The sequence below is a fragment of the Triturus cristatus genome, chromosome 6 (assembly GCF_964204655.1).
Source record: "Triturus cristatus chromosome 6, aTriCri1.1, whole genome shotgun sequence".
NCBI lineage: Eukaryota > Metazoa > Chordata > Amphibia > Caudata > Salamandridae > Triturus > Triturus cristatus.
Window position 1 is genome coordinate 828,373,193 of NC_140589.1, and position 22,752 is coordinate 828,395,944.

The 22,752-nt window shown below is 44.7% G+C and overlaps 1 protein-coding gene across 1 annotated transcript in view; it reads left to right on the forward strand.

Annotated features, from left to right (window-relative positions):
• Positions 1-22,752, forward strand: part of LOC146817941 (potassium/sodium hyperpolarization-activated cyclic nucleotide-gated channel 1-like) — a 1,926,818-nt gene that overhangs the window by 566,723 nt on the left and 1,337,343 nt on the right. The window contains exon 4 of the mRNA XM_085609718.1: positions 8,899-9,031. Coding sequence (XP_085465844.1) covers positions 8,899-9,031 — 133 coding nt within the window. The remainder of the gene's footprint in view (positions 1-8,898; positions 9,032-22,752) is intronic.

The window sequence follows — 22,752 nt, forward strand, 5'->3', positions numbered from 1 at the left end:
AGTAAACCGACGATCCGGACGATTGTTGTCTGCGGACGGGGCTGTCGGAGGCCTACACAGGAAAAGGCCTATGAACATCCAAAAGCCTCGGAGTGCTGTGGGGACGCACTCGGCGAGAAGGAGCAAGCTCGATGGCGCAGGTGCAGGAAACATGGCTATATTGCACCGGGGGGCAGTCGGAACTCAATAACACTGTGGGCCCCGCAGAGACCAGACAAGAGGCCAGAAGCTGCTCAGAGGGCGTGCAAAGAGCTGCGAGCGGTGAAGGGGAAAGAGACGACGGGGCCCCCGGCAGTGCCTGAGCAGACAACGGCGATCTGTGAGGAGCAAGTGGGCTCCTGGGCCGGGCGGTGCTGTTCCATGACTCCAGCCAGGGGTGGGAGGCAAAGCACTGAGGCAGCCAACAAAGAGTGGAGTGTGCTGCGGCGCCATTAAGGACCAGCACCATAGGGGTCGCGTGAGACCTGTATGTATCCTACATTGCTGTAACTTGTGAAGTGGCCCTACAAACGAGCAGCGCAGACCAAAAGGGCAATGCCAATAAGGAAAGAGGCCAACATCTAGGAAAAGATCTACCAGGCTGCACTGATAAATAGAGCACGGTGCCCCCGTGTGAGTAATTGCAAACCAGCCCATCAGTGAAGGGTACCGCGGGCTCGGTGCACGACAGAGGGGCGCAAAAGGTAAGGCAGCAGGGGCAGACAGCGGAACTCATTCCTGGCACAGATACGTAGTGACCCCCTGGTGCCACTGGACCGTAATCGAGTGGGGAATCTGGGCCCCGGAGGTGCAATTTATAAAGCTATATACCGCCAGGACATACAAGCGGATAAGGGGGAACCGACAGGCCGCGGGGTGATCCCTGGCAGGCATCGGCGAGTACCCTGAGCACATTCACGCAACTCTATTGAGGTGCCTTCTGCCAACGCAACCATGTCGACAAGCAAAGGCGGGCATGGCTCCCATCAATCCAAACTCAATAAATTCTCATGGCACAAAGCGCTAGAAGGGGCAGCGGGCCGCCAGACTCAGTACAGGAGAAACAGCCGAAACAGACCAACAAGTAATCCCCTACTCTGCAGGACATAATGGCAGCCATTACTAGTGTACGCACATCTCTGGAGGGGCGCTTGGAATCCGTGTCCACGGATATCTCCCTGCTGAGGGCGACCCTGAGAGATATGGACACACGGTCAAAGAGTTGAAGGATGTGGCCTATGGTCTGGTCTCTGATACGACAAACTTGAAGAAACAAGTCTCGGAGTATGAGGGCAGATCATTGAGGAATAACATCAGGATTTTGGGAGTACTGGAGCGAGCGGAGAGTCCAGCTGCGGACCTTTTTGTGGAGGAGCTCATCACAAAACATCTGAAACCCCGCAGCCTCTCCATTTACTTCTCAATAGAGCGGGCGCATCGTGTACTGGGAGGCAGACCCAAGCCCGAAGTACCCCCTGACCAATCCTGGCTCGAGTGTTTAACTTCAGAGACCGAGACACTATTCTCCAAAATGCCCGCAATGCACCACCTCTCAACTATGAGAACAGTACAATAACTTTCTTCACAGACTTCACAGTAAAGGTTCAGAAAATGAGGTGCCATTTTCTGGAAGTCAAAAAAGCCCTTAGGGAAAAGGAGCTAAAATATGCAATGCTGTTTCTAGCAAAGCTCAGAGGCGAGGCAGAGAGCAAAAGCTGGTTCTTCACCGAGCTGGGAGAGGCATGGGACTAGCTAGAAGGATGGCAAAGAGTGGGACAGCGAGACAACCCAGACTGACGAGAACGGCGACAAGGGAGAACCCAGAACAGACAGGAACCGAATCATGAGGAGGGGAACCTTGACAACGGAAAAAGCAGCAAGTAAAGCAGCAGTGCTGTAATCATGGCTGTGGGTTTGTTATCCCCTGAACACCCAGGACCACTGAAAGACCTTCTACTGATAATGCTACTCAAACTCTGGGAACACCGTAGCTGCCTCATTGGTAGTAATGAATCTACGTCGGCGACTGGTGGAGTGATGCGGCGACAGGGGCTGAGATGCCACCTGAAAAATGCTGATGATGTGACATTAAGTATACCACAATCCACATGTAGCTACTTATAGCAACAAACTGTCCAGTTGGTATGAATGAGAGGACAAAGGGGGGGACTGGCACATGACTCCTCCAAATCAGGTGTGGGTGGGGGGCAGGCACTCTGCTAAGTTGGGGAGGCGGGTAATGTTCATACCGTCATGCAGGGAGCAGGGTGGGGACTGTTCTCGGTGATTTGCACATGCAGCACAAGACACAAACCATTCGACCAATTACACCGGGCAGGGCCACCTCGGGTACCTTGCGCATTGACTACACAGGTGACCTCTAACAAAACACTGGTTACTCAATTGCCCACGGCGGGGGAGGGGGCAGAAACATCATTGGGGACAAGCTTAAGAGAGCGATAGTGACCCAACATATCAAAAGGCTGGCCCTGGATGTGATACTGTTTCAGGAAACCCACCTGTTTGAGAATACCTGTGTGGCACTCAATAGATGGGGATGTAGAATTATCGCACACTCAGGGTTCACCTCAGGTTCACCTCGGGTTCCAGGGGGGTGGGAATCCTGGTGCAGGGTTCGTTCCCTTTCACCGTCGAAAAGATACACACGGACATACAGGGCCGATTTGCAGGGGCAACGGGCTTCTGGGGAGGCAAAAGGATTAACTTGTTATTTGCATATGTTCCCCCAGCACTACATAATGTGGCATTGCCAGACTTAATAGGATGATTCTGGATCGCCCAGAGGGGACACTAGTGGTGGAGGGGCGACCTCAATATGACCCTTGATGACCGAATAGATAGGCTCCCGCCAAGAGCTACTTTGCACACCTGTAATACAATAGCAGAGTTCGTGACCGCGCTCGACATCGTGAACGTGTGGCGAGAAGCTTACCCTGAGGCAAAACAGTAAACGTTCCACTCGGGGCACACAACTGTCTGTCTCGAATAGACCATATCCTAACCGTCACAGATGACAAACAGCATTTCACAGACATCAAACACTTAGCTAGAGGAATCTCGGACCACAAACCATTGTGGGAAATATTTAGCTTAGGTAAGAGATCTACGTGTAGATCCCTATCAATAAGTCCCTGGTCCCTCACAATACCAAACATCAAAGAGGACATTATTAAAGCAACAGACTGCTATTTTAAAGAAAATGTAGGATCGGTTCGGTCTTCTCAGACTATTTGGGAGGCATACAAGGGAGTATTGAAGGGGCAAGCACTCTCCCTTATGGACGGGCATGGGAAGGAGAAAGTGCTCAACTTGAGACCCTGGAGCAAGATATATTGGCGCTGGAGCAGTCCCCCCAACCCCCTGCATGAAGAAACCAGGCATGCCCTAGAGATAAAACGTTGGGAATATAAGAATCTGGTGACAGAAACGGCCAGAGGTAAAATTTGCACAACAAAATACAGAATATATGAATTAGGAGATAGAGCGGGCAGGTTGTTGGCCTGGCGTGACAAAAAAAAAAAGGCAGACAGGTTATGCCAATTCGGGGAGCGGAGGGAATTGGCTACGAGACCCACAAGAAATCGCAGAGGCGTTCGCGGCCCATTACGCAGCTTTACGCCCCAGAAGCAATAGGGACGACTGAGGACGCTTGGGAGCTATTGGCGGATTTCCCAATTCGGGCCTTTTCAGTAGCAGACAGGGACCCGCTTGAAGAAGATCTCACAGCAGAGGAAATAGGTGCAGCAATTAGCAGTATTCAGACCAATAAAGCGTGGAGCCGCATGGCATACAAATTGAACTCCTCAAGTTGACTGCCACTAAGGTGGCGCCGCACCTCCTCAGTATGTATGAGGAAAGCCAGCAGGTAGGGTTACTACCGCGGGATCAAAGACTAGCATCAGTTGTAGTAATACATAAGAAGGGAAAGCCAGTAGAGGACTGCTCCTCGTGTAGACCAATCTCCCTCCTCAATGTAGAAGTCAAAATCCTGGCAAAGGTTCTGGCCTGGCGGTTGATCCCAGTGGTGACCAAACTTGTGCCTCCAGACCAATCCGGTTTCATGCCTGGACACAATACAGCACTTAATCTGAGATGACTAAACGCGGTCCTGGGCCGTAGGGAATCCATCCAGGAGGACACAGCGATACTATCGTTAGATGCACGTATGGCCTTCGATATGGTTGAGTGGCCGTACACGTTTGCAGTCCTGGAGCGAATGGGTCTGGGGGGGAAAGTTCATTGATTGGCTCCGGCTGTTATATACTGCACTCCTGGCTCAAGTGGTAGTAATTGGGCGAATATCAAATACTTTTTCCCTGAACCGGGCAACGAGGCAGGGCTGCCCACTGACTCCGTTATTGTTTGCCATGATTTTATAGCCCTTGGCAAGCTGGATACGGGGCAACCCAATTATCCGTGGACTGCGTTGGACAAAAGAGCACGAGGACAAAATTCCGCTCTACACGGGAGACATGCTTCTGTATGTGGCGTCGCCATTCTCCTCTATAGACAGGATACTCCGGATCTGCTCTACATTTGGGCGATCTTCAGGATATACCATCAACTGGTACAAGTCGGTGATGTTCCCCTTGCGGGGACCTGCCCCTGTCCTGCCTACAGGCTGTGAGGCAAAGATTGAAGAGGAAGGATTCACATATTTAGGAATTTATGTCACTACCCAAGAGGACCTTTATTATGAGCGCAAGCTCCATGCACAGTTGGCTCAATTTAGGGCAGACGTGCGACACTGGCGTGCTTTGCCGCTGTTCCTATTGGGAAGAGCGGCGCTATTCAAAATGATGGCACTGCTCTTACTCCTCTATGCTCTGCAAAATACGCCCTAAGCAGTCCCTGAGGTGTATTTCAGAACCCTAGATGGGGAAATCAGGGGCCTGCTCTGGGACGGGAAGCCACCTCGAATAGCAACACACAAACTCTCTGGGGGTTGATATGATGGAGCAATAGCGTTGCCCAATATCCGAGCATATTACTGGGCCTCTCAACTGTTAGTCATAAATAAGTGGGTCCACTGAGAGCAGAGTAATCCATCATATCAGATGGATGAGTAGTTGATGGGGGTCGGGGGTACAGTGAAGCCCTATATACAAACCCCAAAAAGCAGACACTAACAGGGCCCACGGGACAAACGGTCGCCATCCGGTATAAAGTCACCAAATACTTTGGATGGGGGAAAAGGTGACGCTTGTCATGCCCCTTTGGTGGGCAGAGAGCCTGGGCCGCTATCAGGGGTTTGACAAATGCGACACCATTGGCATCTCATTGGTTGGGGATCTATGGGCGAAGGGAAAACTGATACCATTCTCGGAACTACAGAAAGAGTACTAACTATCTGAGAAAGAACTTTTTAGATATTCCCAAATACTACATGCCCTCATGGGAGGTATCCCGAGAGGGGGGATATACCGGAGGTATCACCACTAGAAGACAGACTCCTTACCGATTGCATGCAGTCTAAAGCTATATGCACAGATAAAATATTGGATATTTTTCTAAATCTGATATGGTGTCCTTTTGTAGTATTTTCACTATATTACTTTTGATTATGTGCAAATGCTTTACACACTGCCTCTGAGACGATCCTGACTGCTTGTGCCAAGCTACCAGGGGGTGAGTAGGGGTTATTTTAGAAGTGTATCCCCCTTATCCTAACTAAGAAAAAGGGTCCCTACTTGGACAGGGTAACAACCTGCCAACTGCAGACCCCTATTTCTATCAGGGGGCATGAGCCGCTTCCTGATTGGTTGGGTCCCCTCACTTTTGAGATGGAGGGGACTGAGATGTGTGCTTTACCTTGCCCCCCCACCTGAGGGGTTGGGTTGGCAAAGATGGGCAAACCTCTCTCCTAGCTTGGTTTTCCCGCCGATTCTCCAGCCCAAAGTGGGCGATAGAACCAGTGGGAGCCAGTTGCTGGGGTCAGTAAAAGGCATGGTCAGCTCACAAAGGTGTCAGGCATTTGAAGCTTCCTGTTTGTGGACCCAGCCTATCCTGGGGGAGGAGGCATGGCACCTCTGCCCAGGATGGGCTTTGTTTCTGCATCCAGAGAGCGGAGGCTCTCTACCCAAGGGTCCAGAAACCTGTCTGGGGGTGGCATATGGCAGGCAGCCATCAGTAACCACACCAGGGCTGGTTGTTTTTCAGGGGGCATCTCTAAGATGCCCTCTGAGTGCATTTTACATTAAATCCCACATTGGCATCAGTATGGGTTTAACATGCTACCAAACTTCCCAGGTTTTAGTAAAGCCATTATGGAGCTATGGAGTTCCTAATGACCAACTCCTAGCCCATGTAATCTTTATGGCTTTACTGCACTTACAATGTCTACGAATGGAGTTAGACACTGTAGGGGTACAGGTCTCATACCACTGTACCCTCACCTGATGTCTAGTGCACCCTGCTAGAAGGGTGGCTTACCTGGGACTCAGGCAGTGGGTTGTAGGCATGGCACACAGGGATGTGTGCCATGTCAACTCTTCACTTTTCTCTGCACCAAAACACACAGCCTGCAATGGCAGTGCGTGGTTGTTAAGATACAAGGCGTCTAGGGTGGCACAATAGGTGCTGCAGCCCTTAGAGGCCTTCCCTGGTCATAGTGCCCTTGGTACCCATGGTATATTTTGCAAGGAGCTTACCTGTGGCCAGAGATGTGCCAATTGGGGGTACAATCGTACAGTTTTGGGAAAGAACACAGGCCCTGGGAGCCTGATTGGCAAGGACCCAGGGCACATTAAGTCAGGTTGCATCAGATGTCATGCAAAAGGTGGGGGTAACCATGCAAAAAGTGGCACTTTCCTACAATGCAGAATTGTTATCAATCACCCACCTTCATTAGAGTTATTAAGCGTGCCCCAACATCATATAATTGTTATTGCCCCCAAGACAGGTGGCCTGGTCTAGGCTGGTGTAAAAGTACCCATGTATTCAGCTCGTTGTCACAGTTGAAAACTCAATTGTGCTGACACAAAAGACACAGACACATCAGGTTGCTAACATTTTCTTTATTCCTTGTCACACACCAGCCTTGGGCCGCGATCCTCCTCAGCTCCCCCCAACTACTTCCTTTGGAATCGTAATGAGCTGCAAGCTCATATATTCAAGAGGATCACAAGGCAACTGTTCGCATACCACAACACAAAAATATTGTTTTCGATCCTGAAAAGAATTGACTCCAACCAGACCATCTCTTCCTTTCATTTCTTTTCGTGCGTCAAATGCCATAACCAATATAAGTTTCAGTGCTTCTCGTAGATTTTGGAGCAAAGCAATCGACTCGCAAATTAAGACTTGTGGGTTCATTTATGGTTTGACTGAGCAGGATCACCACCATAAATCAACCCTGCTCCATTTAGCAGTGGAGAGCTGCTAAGTTCCCAACAAAGTAGTCCCAGCTGGGCCAACATACTTGAACTTAAAACTTAGGGCCTGACTACCATCTACCACAAGCTGTCTTGTCAGCATGTTAGCATGCCCACTCTATTTCGGGCAGATGTTGATTTTCCCTGCATGGGCGAGCCATATGAGGTGTGACATACCTGGGTAGGATAAATGTATAGTGAAACTCGCACAAAGAGAGAAAACACATGGGGGCATATTAACAAGCCAGGCGATAAAATTATCGCCGCTTTAGCGGCAGAAAACTGCCGCTAAAACGGCGATAATGAGCTTGATAATATGCTCTATGGAATTCCAATTGAAGCCCATGTTAGATGTGAAGGACGTCTAACATGGGCTTCAATTGGAATTCCATAGAGCATATTATCAAGCCCATTATCGCCGTTTTAGCGGCAGTTTTCTGCCGCTAAAGCAGCGATAATTTTATCGCCTGGCTTGTTAATATGCCCCTTGGTTTGGTGCCACTGACTCTTATTTCTCTGAGCTGTGCCAACACAAGCACTCTTGGCAGAAATGCTCTGTTGTACTGGCAGCATTCTAATTGTCACTGGAGTTTAAATTAGCCTGTCAAAGAGCTGCTCTTTGAATAACTGCTGAGGAGCAGAGAAAGATGATGTTAGTATCTTTAAGGCAGATTAATTGCGAGGTTGTTTTAACGTTCTGTTTCCTGTGTCACGCTGGAAAGATAGTTTTCATGTAAAAGCATTGTTATATGACTGCTGAGAAGAATAAGGAGGAAATAAATACAGAATCCTCATCTCTCATCCTGATATTAATCTTTTTTGGGTAAGATTCGTTCTAAGACGTCTGATTTTGTTTTGCCATTTAAGTTTAGAGACCAAGGACCTTTTTGGACAAGCTTGCTATTTTATTCTACGTTTATAACTTTCAAATAAGTGCCTATGAAGCGTTGTTCACTTTTAATCGAAGTTCTGCATCATAGGGATCATAAGTGATTCTCACACATGCCCAGTCTCTCCTTCAACATGAAAAATACACCTTTGGTCAGATCAAATGTAATTGGGTCCCACAAAGAAGTGAGCCTGTGAGGCAACTGCTGCTACAAAGTGCGATTGGTTTTGGAAGTTGCTGGCTCCTTAAGGAGTAGCACATATTTTAGTCTTACTATACATGCAGCCTCTGGACATTTTTTCTTCATGTTTTAATCATGGGGTTATCTTCTCCCTTTGCAGCAGGTTTTATGTTTTGTGTTGCCATGCTGTCTTATGTATTGAAGAAGCCTTTCACCTTCTCTAACTGGATATGTTATTGTTTGAAACGGAGGTATGCTTGGATCACTGCACACGAGTGGGCTATCAATGAAGATCCCTAAGAAGTAGAACTAGGATAATAAACATTTCCTTTTTTTGAATTATCTTTTGTGTGATGCTTTATTTAATGTTGCATTTTTCAATTTCCATTAAAAATGATGTTTTTTTAAAGAAAACACCTACTAATAGTGGCTTTCCTATTTTTGTTTAAATGCAGTGATTATTCTTCTCCTTTCGCCCGTTTCTCGGATACACGTACACTTGAAAGATTACATGCATATAGAGTAATGTCTATGCTACGGCTAATTCGAGTTTCAAAACTTGTGAGATATGCTGATTATCTGGAAGTGGTAAGTTTTGTAATCTGGTAACTATTACAATCGTTCATGACAACCAAAAAATAATGAGGGGGAAAAAAGTAACCCTCTCTCTGATTTTGTCTGTGATGATTTCCGACATCTTTGAAGAATTAAAATGTAAAAAGAACCCTGCATCCCCATTATGTCTTGCAAGGTTCTGAGAAATTCCACTTTCACAGAGATCATGTTAAGGATATCATAAAAGATTAACACTGAGCCCATCAGGTTCATTTTCAGTTATGTTGATCTAAGATTGAGCAAAGGCCTAATATGAAAAAACTGTTAAAATTCAACCATCCATGCTATCTTAAAAAAGTTAAACTGAAGGCTAAACAGGAATTCATCCAACTCTGATGACACATATGCTGAAAGTTCCAGATGTCTAAAATCGCCAACTATATACATACCTGTGATCATTCTAGTCTTCCCAAATTCTTACAGACAGCATTTGATTTCATTACAAACATGCTCTATTTAAATTGGGTCTTGTATATCATGGCTTAACTGGCATAGATTAAACGCCTCAGTGCCCTCACAAGGTTTTTTTCCTCAGATACGTCAAGTGAGGTAATGTTTCTAACGTGCTAGACTAGACCCACAAGTGAGATGTTTTTGAATACGTTTAGTTTCTCATGTATTACTATGTGTCAAGAATGACTACTAAAAAAAACAATGAAAAAATGGGGATAAACCAGGCTAAGCTAAAATTAGAATTTTTACATGATATTTCGATGTATTGCAAGTCATTTTGACTTCACCACTAGAAAGGGTGCGCGTTGTCTTCTGATAATAAATGGAGAAAAGAGAATATCATCCATAGTCACATCATGGTGATAGAGGTTGAAATCAGATAACATTTGGTTGGACTGTTTCTCAAAATAGAGGAAATAGTTTTACAATTAAAAACCTTATTATTTTTGAGAGTTTCTGCAATAGATAATATGCCCATAAAAGGGCCGGACCCATACGTTCTAGACCTGTTCTAGAGTCACACTCCGATGGTTCTTTTTTGCAGCATGAAAGTGTAAAGGGGAGAAAAGCTGTTAGGAAAAGAATCAATTAGCAAATAACTCTCATTGATACATAATAACCCAAGGACAACTACTTCAGGTTAGTTAGTTTTATTACAAAGCTAAAAATAACTGGACATAAAACACCTCAACATGAGGGTATAGAAATACAAAGTTAGTAACATGTAGCCAAATCTGCGCAACCAGTTTCGACGGTGCATCATAAACAACACAATTAGTTCAAGAAGTAAGATGCAGAAAATCAGGAAGCATGAGTCCAGATCTCCCTGCATCGAAGTTTGGTTAGTTAAAATCATTAAATCTATTCCTACTCTAACACTAAGGTGACATCCCTACTTAAACATTTTCAGAAAGAATAAAAGAACTTGTTTTAAGATGCTGTCTCTCTGAAGGCAAGAAAGAAGAGGGGTGCTATCCCTAATTCCAACAACCAGTTATCCACGAGTAGCACTCCCATGGTGCATTTCGAATCATGCCATCGGCTCTGGGTACAGGCCTGAAGGTATTTTTCCACGATGTCGATGGTATACCTTTCTCTCTACAATTTGTCCTTGGTTCTCAGGCCTCTCCTGTGTGAAACGCAATGACCTTCCTTTATTGACTCAAGCCACATGATATAACTTCTTCTCTCCTTGCCTAGCTAGTAAAATTTAAACATCATTCTAACAAGAGAGCTTCTTCACCTGCAACACAAAACATGGGAAAGAAAAGATTTCACAACACATGAAATTCAAACTGTTAATTCTAAAACGAGAATCTTCAGGGACTTGCGTTTCAGGCCTATGAATTTCAGCTAAAATAAGAATGCACTTTGTAAGTTTTATGAATCCACATAACATTAATGCACTTTCAACTAATAGATTTACCTACTTATGAAATGACATAATTAATAAGCACATTTAGTAAACGAATTATCATCAGCTTCACAACATGAGGATCTTCATGTTAACGTTCTCTGCTTGTTACATTCATTTTCCATGTTACTTTTACATGCTACTTGTCAATGGCCTAAAATACATCACTTATTCATGTTAATAATACTGTAGTAGAGCTTAGGGGCCCATTGTCGTCATTTGCTAACTTAGCATGAAATTCGCTGCCCTGAGGCTGCTTTTGCGCACCACACTGCTAGCATATATTTCGCAAACTCTGTTTATGCTCCGTTCACATGAGAGCCTTCTGCTTTCACGTTCTCTGCTGTGCTCTGAGGTTTAGTCTGCACTCAATGTACAAGGTCAATCAACAATGCCCCTTGTTGTTCTGTTCTGGTCAGTCCCTCGCTCCTAGACATAACATACTACCCACAGCTGCACTACTGGAAACCATGTGCTTTAATATTGCAAACGAAACATGTTTTCACACACTTGGAGAGACATCTTTCCAGTGAGAAGAGCTGTGCTTGTGCTGTGATGTGATTCTTTCATCTATGCCTTCAGGTATGGGGGTCTGCTGACAAAGCTCAGAGGTCTTTCTTTTTATAATAAACTGTTTCTTACAACGGGGAGGGTGGTTAGGTTTCTTAGTCCCTTTTCCGCCGTCTTTATAAAATGATATCCCTGTTTGTATTCTATGGAATTGTAACAATGCTTACTATATTGTGTTTATGCATTTTGCTGCTAGTAACGGCACATGTACTGAACCATAGAGTGCGTTAGTTAAAATAAACATTTTAAACTGAACCGCGTCTCTGTTTATTCGCATTGTGGACAAGTATGAGTGAGTGAGCGAAAGAGTTGTCTGGCTCCTGCAATTCCCAAGATAGAGTGACGTGTTCTGGGTTGCCTAATCATTGGTAGCTTCGCTGTAGAAGGAGAACAAATGAGACAAAATAGCTAGTAGTTTGGGATTTTGGGTACTAATGTGGTAGGTCGGTACACCCCCTATTCACTGCGATCCCGTCTTCCTGTGCATAGTTCTGTATATGTGCAGAATCCCCGCAACATGGCGCCAATGTTTGGTCTGGTTCTTATCTGCAAGGCTCTTGAGTAGTGCTTGTGCTTGTCCACAATACCCTCACTTCTGCCTCCGGAGACAGCTGTGACAGTTTAACCTCCTATATTGACATTTTTATGGGTTCTTTCAGGCTTGAAGTTTTAGAAAAGGCCTCTCTCTTTGTTCTTAACCCTTGTTGTGCTGCCGATTTTTAAGTTGTACATTGCTTTTCGTAATGGCGCATAATATTTCACCACATAATTGCACTCCACTCAGGGATTATTTACGACTCCATGGCGTCTCTGATGCTGGAGTGGCGTGATTTTTTCAGTAGAGGCGGATTCAGCATTCCGCTTTGAAGTCTTTTACTCTTGGGTAACCTTTCCGACGGTGGATGGGACAGATAACCTGCTCCTTGAATACACTGCCACGGCTGTTCCGATCGCATATCAGCCCTATCGGACCCTTGAGGTTCCGCTCACAGCTTGGCAATACCGAATTTGGTTTAATGGCGCCCTTCCTCACTCATTCTCGCCAGTCCGTTTGGGTCCTTTGTCTATTGACGGGCCACTTGGCCGATGTTGGCTGGGTATACCCCTCACCCACGTGCGTTGACTGCAGCTATGCTGCCCGAGCTACGTTTGTTACATACTTCCCTGATAACAGTTCAAAGAGCTGTTATTCAGTTCATGTCACACAATTACCAGGTGGAACCCCCTGGAGTTGCTGCACAGCCTGAGAGAACTCTTGGTGTATCTATCAGTCCCATCATGGTTACTTCGGTGCTGTGCAAGCGACCGACAAATAAGGATGAATTACCTTATTGGCTTGCTGAGAAATTTGGACAGCTAGAAGCTGTTTTTCCTACTACATCTCCTGTAGATAAACACAGAATTTTGACTATTAGTTTACCTAAAGAATTGATTCCCGAATTAGGTGATTGTAGCACCTGGGGCAAGGTGTTCGCGGCTGTATATTCGAAGTGTTCCGGCACTCCCTCCTTGACTGTACTTCCCTCCGTGATTAAGTGTGTTCAGGATGAGCATGGTGCTGAGGCATCAGTGGAATTAGGGATGAGGCTAGTGGGAGTGTTCGACGTGGTGGCTGATTTGATCCTTGCCACGGTCAAGTGCGATGCAGTAAGCTTTCAAGTCGCTAGCGGCTTGGCGGCAATCCCTGGAGTGGACAGTCCACGCAAATTACCGAAAACTATTGCAAAGGCTTATGCAACCATTGGCCGCAATAGTTTGGGACTTAAACATTTTGCACATGTGCAAGCACAGTCTCAAACACAGAAGGCTCAATCTGATACAGATGGGCGTCCATTCTTTTCTAAAAAGAACTGGGAGAATAAAAAGAAGGAACAACAACAACAGAAGCAAGGGTCGCGTGCTGGATCACCAACACCTGAAGCTTCGGAGCATACTTATGACTTGCGCGACGGTGTGAAATTAAGACTCCTGATAGATTTCAGGTCCCTGATCAGCTTTCTCCTCGTTCTTCACAGAACTTATCTGGCTCGCAGATTGGAGCAGGGGAGCGCCAGGATCATGGCAAAAGTCACCCTGCGCCACAGGGATGAGATCAACCGCGTCAATTTGACGGCAAGGGGAAACAGGAGGAACAACCCCGTACCGTGCCCCGTTTCAAAAGAAAAAAGTTGCCTCTTTAACAGTGAGATATGCCTCAGACGGTGAGAACCCGACTGCTGGATTGGACTTGGGCAGTAACCCTGCTAGACAGTGCAGCGGAAGTTACCATAGTGCGGGAAGCACTCCGTCCTTGTCTGAAGGCGACAGCAACTGACACTTTCATTACTGTAGAAATGGCTGACACCCGGGTTGCCCCCCCGGATTGGCAGTATGATATGGGTTGTCATATTGAGGGTGACATTGAACGTGTCATGAAAGGGATTTTTGGGGAGAATCTAACCGCTTCATCTGACATTTTGTTAGCAGAGGCAGATTGGCCCCCACCTTTGGTTTTTTCCTGCAGCGCAGGGGGAAGATGTGATTCTTCTGAGTTTTTTACTTTACGTCCCCAAGGAACAAGCGGAGGCTTTTGCAGCTGATTGGGCTTTGGCCCTTGCACCGGCACTGTACCATAATCAAGTGGGTTGGGATAAAGTTTCCCCGCCACACGACATTCCATTGCGGTCAATGCCTCAACCTCAGCCCCAATATCCCATCCGGCGGGAAGCCAAAGGTCCAGTTTCTGATATTCTGGCTCAGTTAGAGTATCAAGGAGTGACTGAGACATGTGTGTCGCCTATGAATAATCCTCTTTTTCCTGTACCTTAACCCGATGGGGCATACCGCATAGTTTTGGATTATCAACATTTGAACTCACATTGTTTTACGTTTGCGGTACAGAATACCCATAGCTCTGCTCTTGTAGACAGTATAGTTCGTAAAAAATATAAAACAACACTAGACATTTACAATGGTTTTTATAGCCACAACCTGTCACCGGAATGCAGTCAATGGATCGCCTTCACATCCGGTGGAAATCAGAAAAAATTCCTGCGTTTGTCTATGGGGTACAAGAATAGCCCGGGGTTTTTGCAGCACGTGTTGTCTGTTGGACAGCGTAGACCCAGATGCATACTCATATGTGGATGATATTTATCTCACAGACGACGAATTATGGCCGTATCTGTGGCGCGTTGACCGCATAATTCTGGAATTTGCGGACTACGGCTACAAATTTAATATTGCTAAATCACACATCGCGTGTTATGCAGTGCTCTTTTTGGGCTAGGAGCTCAACAATGAAGGTCGGGGCTTGGCTCCACACTTTCTGTAGAAATGCGCACGTTTGCAGTCTCCAACTACCCTGTAAAAACTTCAGTCTTTGCTGGGATTTTTGAACTTCGGGTGCTCTTATATTCCCGAATTTGCCCAGAGTATCACACCGCTTTATGCCTTGACACAACCTACCTTTTCAAAAGCCAGCTGGTTACCGGAACATTCTGCTATTTTACTTTCTTTGCAATCTGATTTGCTTTAATCTAAATACTTATTGACACGTGATAACCACACTAACCTGGTGATACAAACTGTACCAGGCGCAGTGGGTTTCACTTACTTGACTTACAACGAAGGAGACACAGTACCTTTCGCATATAAGTCACACTTATACACTTCTGCCGAGATGCGTTTTTCGACTGTTGAGAAAGTTCTAACAGCTGTGCAGATGGCGGTTCTGAAGGAATGCGCACTGGCACAGGGGAAACGCATTTTGGTGGTTACGCCTTAGCCTGCCTTAGAAGCGGTGACAAAGGCAAGTGTACTGAGCTCATAAGCATTACATCCCTGTTGGATACAATGCGCTACTTCATTACCGTCTCCGGATGTCACGTTTATTTTTAACCCCTCTCTACAGACACAGGAGTTCTTGCAGTGTGAACACGTTCATCCACCTCCTCTGTCTTTGCTTCTTCTGGAGGAGTTCGCGTGTACCATCTATACCGATGGTTCGGCACAAACGGCCACGGATTCTAAACATGCTTATTCGGCGGCTTGTGCTATTGTGGCTGGTGCAATGGTGAATGGAGAGTTCAAATCTAATATAGTGCATACACAGGCACAACGAGACTGTACTGCTCAATTGGCAGAGCTGCGAGCTCTGGTTCTTGCTCTCGAGTTTGCAGATCCGAAAGTGTTGACTCTTATTGTATGTGACTCATATTACTGTGTTCAGTCTTTCAATGACAACTTATTCTTTTGGTCTCAGATGATTATCAAGACTCTAAAGGCAGCACAATTAAGCATAAAATGCTTTGGGTTCGAGTGGCGGATCTTAAATCGCGTCTAACACTCACACATGTTATTCATACTCTTGGCCACTAGCGTGTGGGAGCACATGCTGTTGGGAATTGTTTGGCTGATGAAGCTGCCAAATCTACAGTAGCCACGTGTTCCGTTGCAGCCATTACAAGATCCAAAACTAAGATTGATAATGATATTTTGGCAACAATTGCTGCTACTTCGGAGGGCTCTAATTATCCACAGGGGTTCCCTTCCAAGTATTCTTATCAGTCAACTCCCAAACAAGTTCCCTTTGCTAGAATACCAGATGTTGGAGATCGGCTGATTCCCAACGAGGACCGCAGTCCCACGATAATCAAAGCCGCACACAAGGCATGGCTTCTGCACATGCCGGAGTGTCTGTGACTGTTTCTATCTTGCAACAACGTTACTGGTGGCGTGGTTTATATAAACAGACCCATAATTATGTACTTTCTTGTGACATCTATCAACAAATTAAGCCTTCACCGGTAACACGACCACCGCAAACACCGGTTTGCATTGCCAATCGCCCATTTGCTTGTGTGTATCTTGACCACTGCGGTCAATTTTCTTCTGATACTGCATATAAATACATTTGAGTTGTAGTTGATTCTTGCACTAAATTCCTTTTGGTGTGGCCAAAATGCAGTGCTGACGCTCGAAATGTCATCAGAGATTTGCTTGTCTTTGTAGGGATTTGTGCCTGTGGCACCTTTCATTCTGACCAAGGTCCAGCGTTCGCCTCTAAGGCATATAAGGATGCGATGAAGTCTATGGGGGTGCTGGTGCAATTTTCGTCTCCATACAGGCCTGAGGGCAACTCAATTGTGGAGCGAATGAACCGTGACTTAAAGCAATCCTTGACAGCTAGAGTCTTAGGTACTGGTAGGAACTGGTTAACCCATTTGTATGGAGTCCAATGTGCACTAAATAATCTCCCTAGAAGACCTCTGGGTGGGCAGACCCCATACGAAATGCTCTTTGCCATTAAAATGTTTGTGCCAGAGCTTGATGGTCTAGACGTAGATAATCATTCTACTATGTTACAGAACCTACAAGAGACCCGTGCCAGTCTTGCTACAGATCATTTGTCCTCAGCAACTGATGCAGCACTCCTAAATCTGGTGGTCGGCTGGCTTCCTAAGGTTGGAGATGTGGTCCGAGAAAAGGTGGAGAACAAAAAAGAATTTGGTCCCTCTTATCGTGCACCAGTTCCAGTACTTGGCCTAAAGGGTATTCGAACATTGATTTTACCTCCCCTTCCAGGTTGCAAAGACAACAGCAACATTTCGGTGGACAATGTCAAGCTACAACATCTGGCCAATTCTGAATAGTGTGACGCTTGCTGTATCATGTCTCACAATTTCAAAGATTCGTGAGAGTACCACTTCTTCCAGGCTGCTACACGACACTGTCATCGAGATGGACCCTGTTGTTGAATTTTTTTCTGTTCCCCCAGCTTCCTCCTGCAACGTGGAGGCTGACTACACATATCCCACAACTGACTCTTTGCATGATTTGCCGGATTCTCCTTTGTATCATGGCAGTGAGTTTTTCCTATGACTCGTCCTCCACTTTATCAAGGGACCCAACCAAATTGAATATTTTTTTCTCCTGGTTTAAGCAGACTTATTTGGTCCCTCTATGTCTATGACATATGTCTGGATAGTCCTTATCCTGGTTTTTATTTTCATGTCGATTGGATTTGTAACTGTCTTTATCCTCCTCATCAATGGTCACATATTGCCTGAACGCTCTGCTGTGAACTTCGTTGATGGTATTTTGGCCCCCCACTCATCTTCAGACATCATGAAGCGTGACCAGACTCTTGTTCACATTTCAACGTTCCCAGTTTCTGATGGTATCGTCTGGGATAAAGTAGAATATGAGGCCCATGGTCCTACTGAGGTCATCAATGTACCATATTTGTTTTGTGTATCTATGGGCGATGTGGTGACTAAAGACATACGTTCTGATGATTGGGATGTGCATGCAATACAGGCCTTGTTTTCTGATTTAAAGTATTATGCTGCTTTTGATGCTGAAGACTTATATTTAAATTCTGCCAATTATGCTGATCTATTCTGTCATCAAAATGATGGGCATCATTTCCTACACAGGGCTAATTCATTACATCCTGTGGTTAATTACACTCAATGGAAACATTGCCCGACACTGTTAAAAGGGATCTCAAAAACACTTATAAATAAGTTTACATACTTCACAGACTTTGATAGGTCGAACCCAGAGTCGTATTATTTTAAACTGAGCGGTTCTGCCTCTACAAAAGTCATATTGACCCACAGCAAATTAATTCATTTTAATTCTTTCCGACATGATCTCTCCCTACAAGGTTATGATCATTGGAAGGACACAATTGATTTGAAATCAATCTGGGGCTCTAAGGACTGGCAAGTACGAGGCACTGAGTCCTTACATCGTGCCTGCCACATCCCATCCCATATTTAAATAATACAGTATACCAAACTACATGGGAGGAGGTGTGGCACCGCGGCCAGTGCGACTGATGCTGGAATCTGGGGCTCACGGTTCGGTCCCCGGTGGCAGGTCAGCCCAGAACCATGTGACTCTGGGCAGTAGCTTGCTGAATCTTCACAGCGGCCCCTTCGACGGGATGCCTTCAGGTAGCTGTTCGCGCTTTACAAATACTGGATTTACATTTACATGCTTTGGATTGGCCTGACAAAGAAAATGAACACCCCTGCTGTTCCCTCTCTAACTGAATATAAAGATTGGCGCTCATGTAATGTAATGTAATGTAACTTGAACGTATATAGCGCAAAAAGTGTCACCCTACGGGTATCCTGAAGCTGAGACTTAACCTGTCAGTGTGCATAAAAAATAACCTGTTTGCAGATACTGAGTAGCTCGTATAACTATTCCTTTGGGAAGAGCCAAGTCTTTACGCTTTTCCTAAATGGAAGCAGAGATTTGATTTATCTAATATTTAAGGGAAGATCGTTCCAGAGTTGTGAGGCGGCTACACTGAAAGCTCTGCCACCCGTCCTAGTTTTCTTGACTTCATAAACGAATTATACCATTGAAGCTTTACACTCTTTATTTCAAAGTAATTCATTTAATGTATCTGAAATGGATCCCCTAAGGTGGTTGGTTTGGCCGTCAAATTCAACATTTATCATTTTTATCCAACAATATTAATTTGGCGAATTTTGTCTTAGGACCTAGGGCTCCAAGAACAAAATGATGGATATTTGCTGCTTACAATGTAATTTGCAAACTTTCTCAAATTGAAGCGGTATCTCGTTTAAGGGAGATAGACCAGGCTAACTTAGAAAAAGTTTTGGCTGTTTTCGACAACAGTATTAACACACTGTCTTCCCGGATTTATACATTAAACAATATTGTTTCGTCTGTAATTGACATTGTGCAAGAAGATGTGTCTCTGTTATATTATGGTCAGAATCAATTGCGTTCTGTGATGCAATTTCCATGGACTTAGCAAAGTCTGAAAATGTGAAAAGTGCCATGGGAAAATTGGAATGCAACTGCTTTGTTTTAGGCTTTTAATTTAACACACAAACAACAATTCATGTCCATGAAAGATGTTACAAACAGTCTTCTACTCATTGAAAAAATCGATCCTTTGCCCTTCTCTGTAGCTGAAACTGACTCGGCTGTTTGGCTCATCCGTGGGTTATCTCTCTGCCTTTCTCGCTGTTTCAATTCACTTCCTGCATGAAACATTACCCTGTAGGCCGCTTTGAACCCCTTGGGAGCGCTTTTCTGCATGAATTATGGTCTTTGTCTTTCACCTATCTCTGTTTTAGGGACGACACAGAGGTATATCTTACCGGGGAGGACTGTGATTCCACAGTAGGTCATTTGCTGGTATGCAAAAACATACTGCGGCTTGCTTGCTGGAATACCATACATTGTTACTGTTACCCAGCGCGTAATTTGTTGCAATAATGTGCTTTTTCCACCCCCGCGTGGCCCGCTGGATAGTTCAGTTTGGCCTTCAATACCAACTTTGAAAGCAGATTTCAACATATTGAGCAGATTAAGAGCGCTTTTAACCCAACAAGAAGTACCCCTTACTTCCGCGTGAGAAACCTTCAGCCTGCAGGTAGCCGGCGCAGCTACTGAAGTTCAAATGCTTCTAAACACAAACCTGCCACAACATTTTGGGGAGCTCATCCATCGCATATTTAATACGTCTAATACTCAAGGCCTGCTGCATTTTTTTAAAGCTGTGGGCTCTGGCCTTGTTACGTCTTTTTAGAATATATTTGGTGTAATACCTGCATTCATGTGTCTTTGGTGGGTTTCCTTTAGTATTGGCGCTAGTGGCTGGAATTCTACTTCTGCTGTGTCTGCTCCGCAATGGCTGCTCCTCCTGTGGCTCTACACAGACCGGGCCAGCTCCAATTACTCCGTGACCGAATGCATGAATGCTTCGGTACATTACCACTGGCAACAATCAGTGTCATGGGTTGTCCTTCCGTTTTGCATATTTGAACTGCGTGCAACCTGTGTTTTCCTGCTTGAGATGTGATTTTGTATGGGCGTTGGATTTATGCCTTTCCAATACGTCATGTCCGGACCCGGATTTCGAACAGCTGATGAGCCCATTAGAGGCTCATGAGCGGGACTGTTTTGGGATTGGATTAATGGTGTGTGCGACTGCACATGGAATTTTGGCACAATGGGATATCTGTGCGGCTGCACAGAATCTCCTACTTCGGAGTTACATTGAATATCACACAAGTTATCTGGCAATGCTAATGGAGGCACTCGACTATGAGGAGCATTCTTGTACATTCGCCTTTGCTAAATTGGGTGGCGTCTCTTTTTTCTACAAACCACAACAATGTCCTTTTGGAAGGTATCAAACGTGTTTAGAACACGCACTACATTGGCTGTACTTGAGATGTATAATTGTAGCGTGCTCCTGGGGTATCACCCTCTGACAGGGGTGTAATAGTGAATACGTTGAAGTAGTGGCGCTTAACTCAGCGACATCCCTCTGGGTACAGCTGAAGAACCTGCGTGAAGCAGGATACAAAACACTTATCAAAGAACTTTCCAACAAAGGTGATTGGCGGTTCATGCGTTGCATTCTTTATTCATTCATGTGAACCTGTTATTTATTTTTCAAACTAGAGAGAGAGAACTACTGGATTAAATACTTGGACTCTATGAAACTTAACGGTCTCAATGACCGTATGAAGTTTATGTTATCTATGAAACTGACATTACATATCTATGTCACAATCTGTGGCTTTCATTGTCTGATGTTATTTTTCGTTTTTTTTCTTTTTTCTTTTGAGATCATGTGGATTAGAATTGCGCATTTTATGTCACAACCAGTGATTATCACCTTTGACACTTTGTCCTTTTTTGTTTTGAAGTCTGTATATGGTTGTTGTTTATTTTTGTACAATATTTTCATATTCACTTTCATCCCACACATTTGGTAGTCATCTTTATCTTACCAGCCCATTCACATCCACTATCCCACTTGCACTGTTCTACATCCATTCCATTCTCTTATACCTTCCAAACACCACGTTGTTAACAGCCTATTTTTCTTGACCACATTCTCCTTCAAGACCTGCTTTAACAGACACCTCAGAGATCACATACATCTCGGATACTGATATTTCTTGGTTCACACCAGGTACCATAGCGTTATTAGGGCAGCTTTCACCCACACTTGTTTGTAAACCAATGCACACGTTTTTGGTATACCCACTTATTTAGTTTCCTCCACTCGTAAACTCTTTTCTTTGAATGTTTGTTGTATGTGTTACACACATCATTACTCACATTTTGCATGTTATATATATCCGTTTTTGCACTCCACATTTTAACATGGCGCCCTAAGTTTCGGAACACATTAACCGTTTGCATTTTCAGTCCTTTATTTATGTTTATCTCATGGCTCACCGGCACTTTATTGATACCACTCGCGCGAGGCAAAGTCACTCACCAGCTCGAACAAACGTCACTGCTGAACAGCCGTAATGTAAGTCTTTTTAATATTTTATTAGCATTATAATACATATCGAATAGAGTAGTTAACGCTCATGACCATTACAGAGAATAAGTAATGTAAGTCTTGATGTCATCTACTAATTTAGTTTTTTCTTGTTTGTATAACCTCAAACACGCGCGCATGCCGTAAGTTTTTATTTTTATCCACTAATTTCGTCTTTTACAATTTGTGTAACTTCTTACATGCGTACACGCCGTAAGTTTGTCTCTGGCACGGATTGCCGAGTCGCCACACGGTTATACACATATTAAAGTGCACTGCATGCTTATTACAACTCAGGCATTTGCCTTTTTATCACTGTTGTGCGGACATTAGCATGATCCACACTTCAAATAGACCTAAAACGGCATGCATGTCGTCAACAAACTTTTTTTCGTCTTGAACCACTACCTTACGCGCATTTATTAATACTAAGGACTCCCATGATTTTATTTTTTGATTTTATTCTCCTGTATGCGTCGTTCATACGCTGGATTACCTCACAACTGATGTACGTTTCTCACTTTTAATCAGCGGTGACCACTACATGGACTTTAGAGACACTGGTTTCATTGGTGTAGGGATACGCTTCCCTTGTTTTCGTTTGGTGACCAACAAGGTATTCTCAGCTTATTGCCCCTACAGATACCTCCCCTGACGAAGGGCGATCTGCCCGAAATGTATAGGGAGATATGTATATACGGACATATGAATTTATCAAGAATCAATTGATTTAGTTTGGAAAATAAATAACGAGTTCACATGAATGAATAAAGACTTTTGGAAGGTATTGCATTCTTTTGCTCCTATACCTTGATGGATTAGACGCATGCATACCCATTTTTTTTTTCTCTCCTTTTTTCTTCTTCTCTACTTCTTCCCGAACTTGTTTTTTTATATAGACTCTCGTCTTTGTTTTTCCAAAATTATGGACATGCC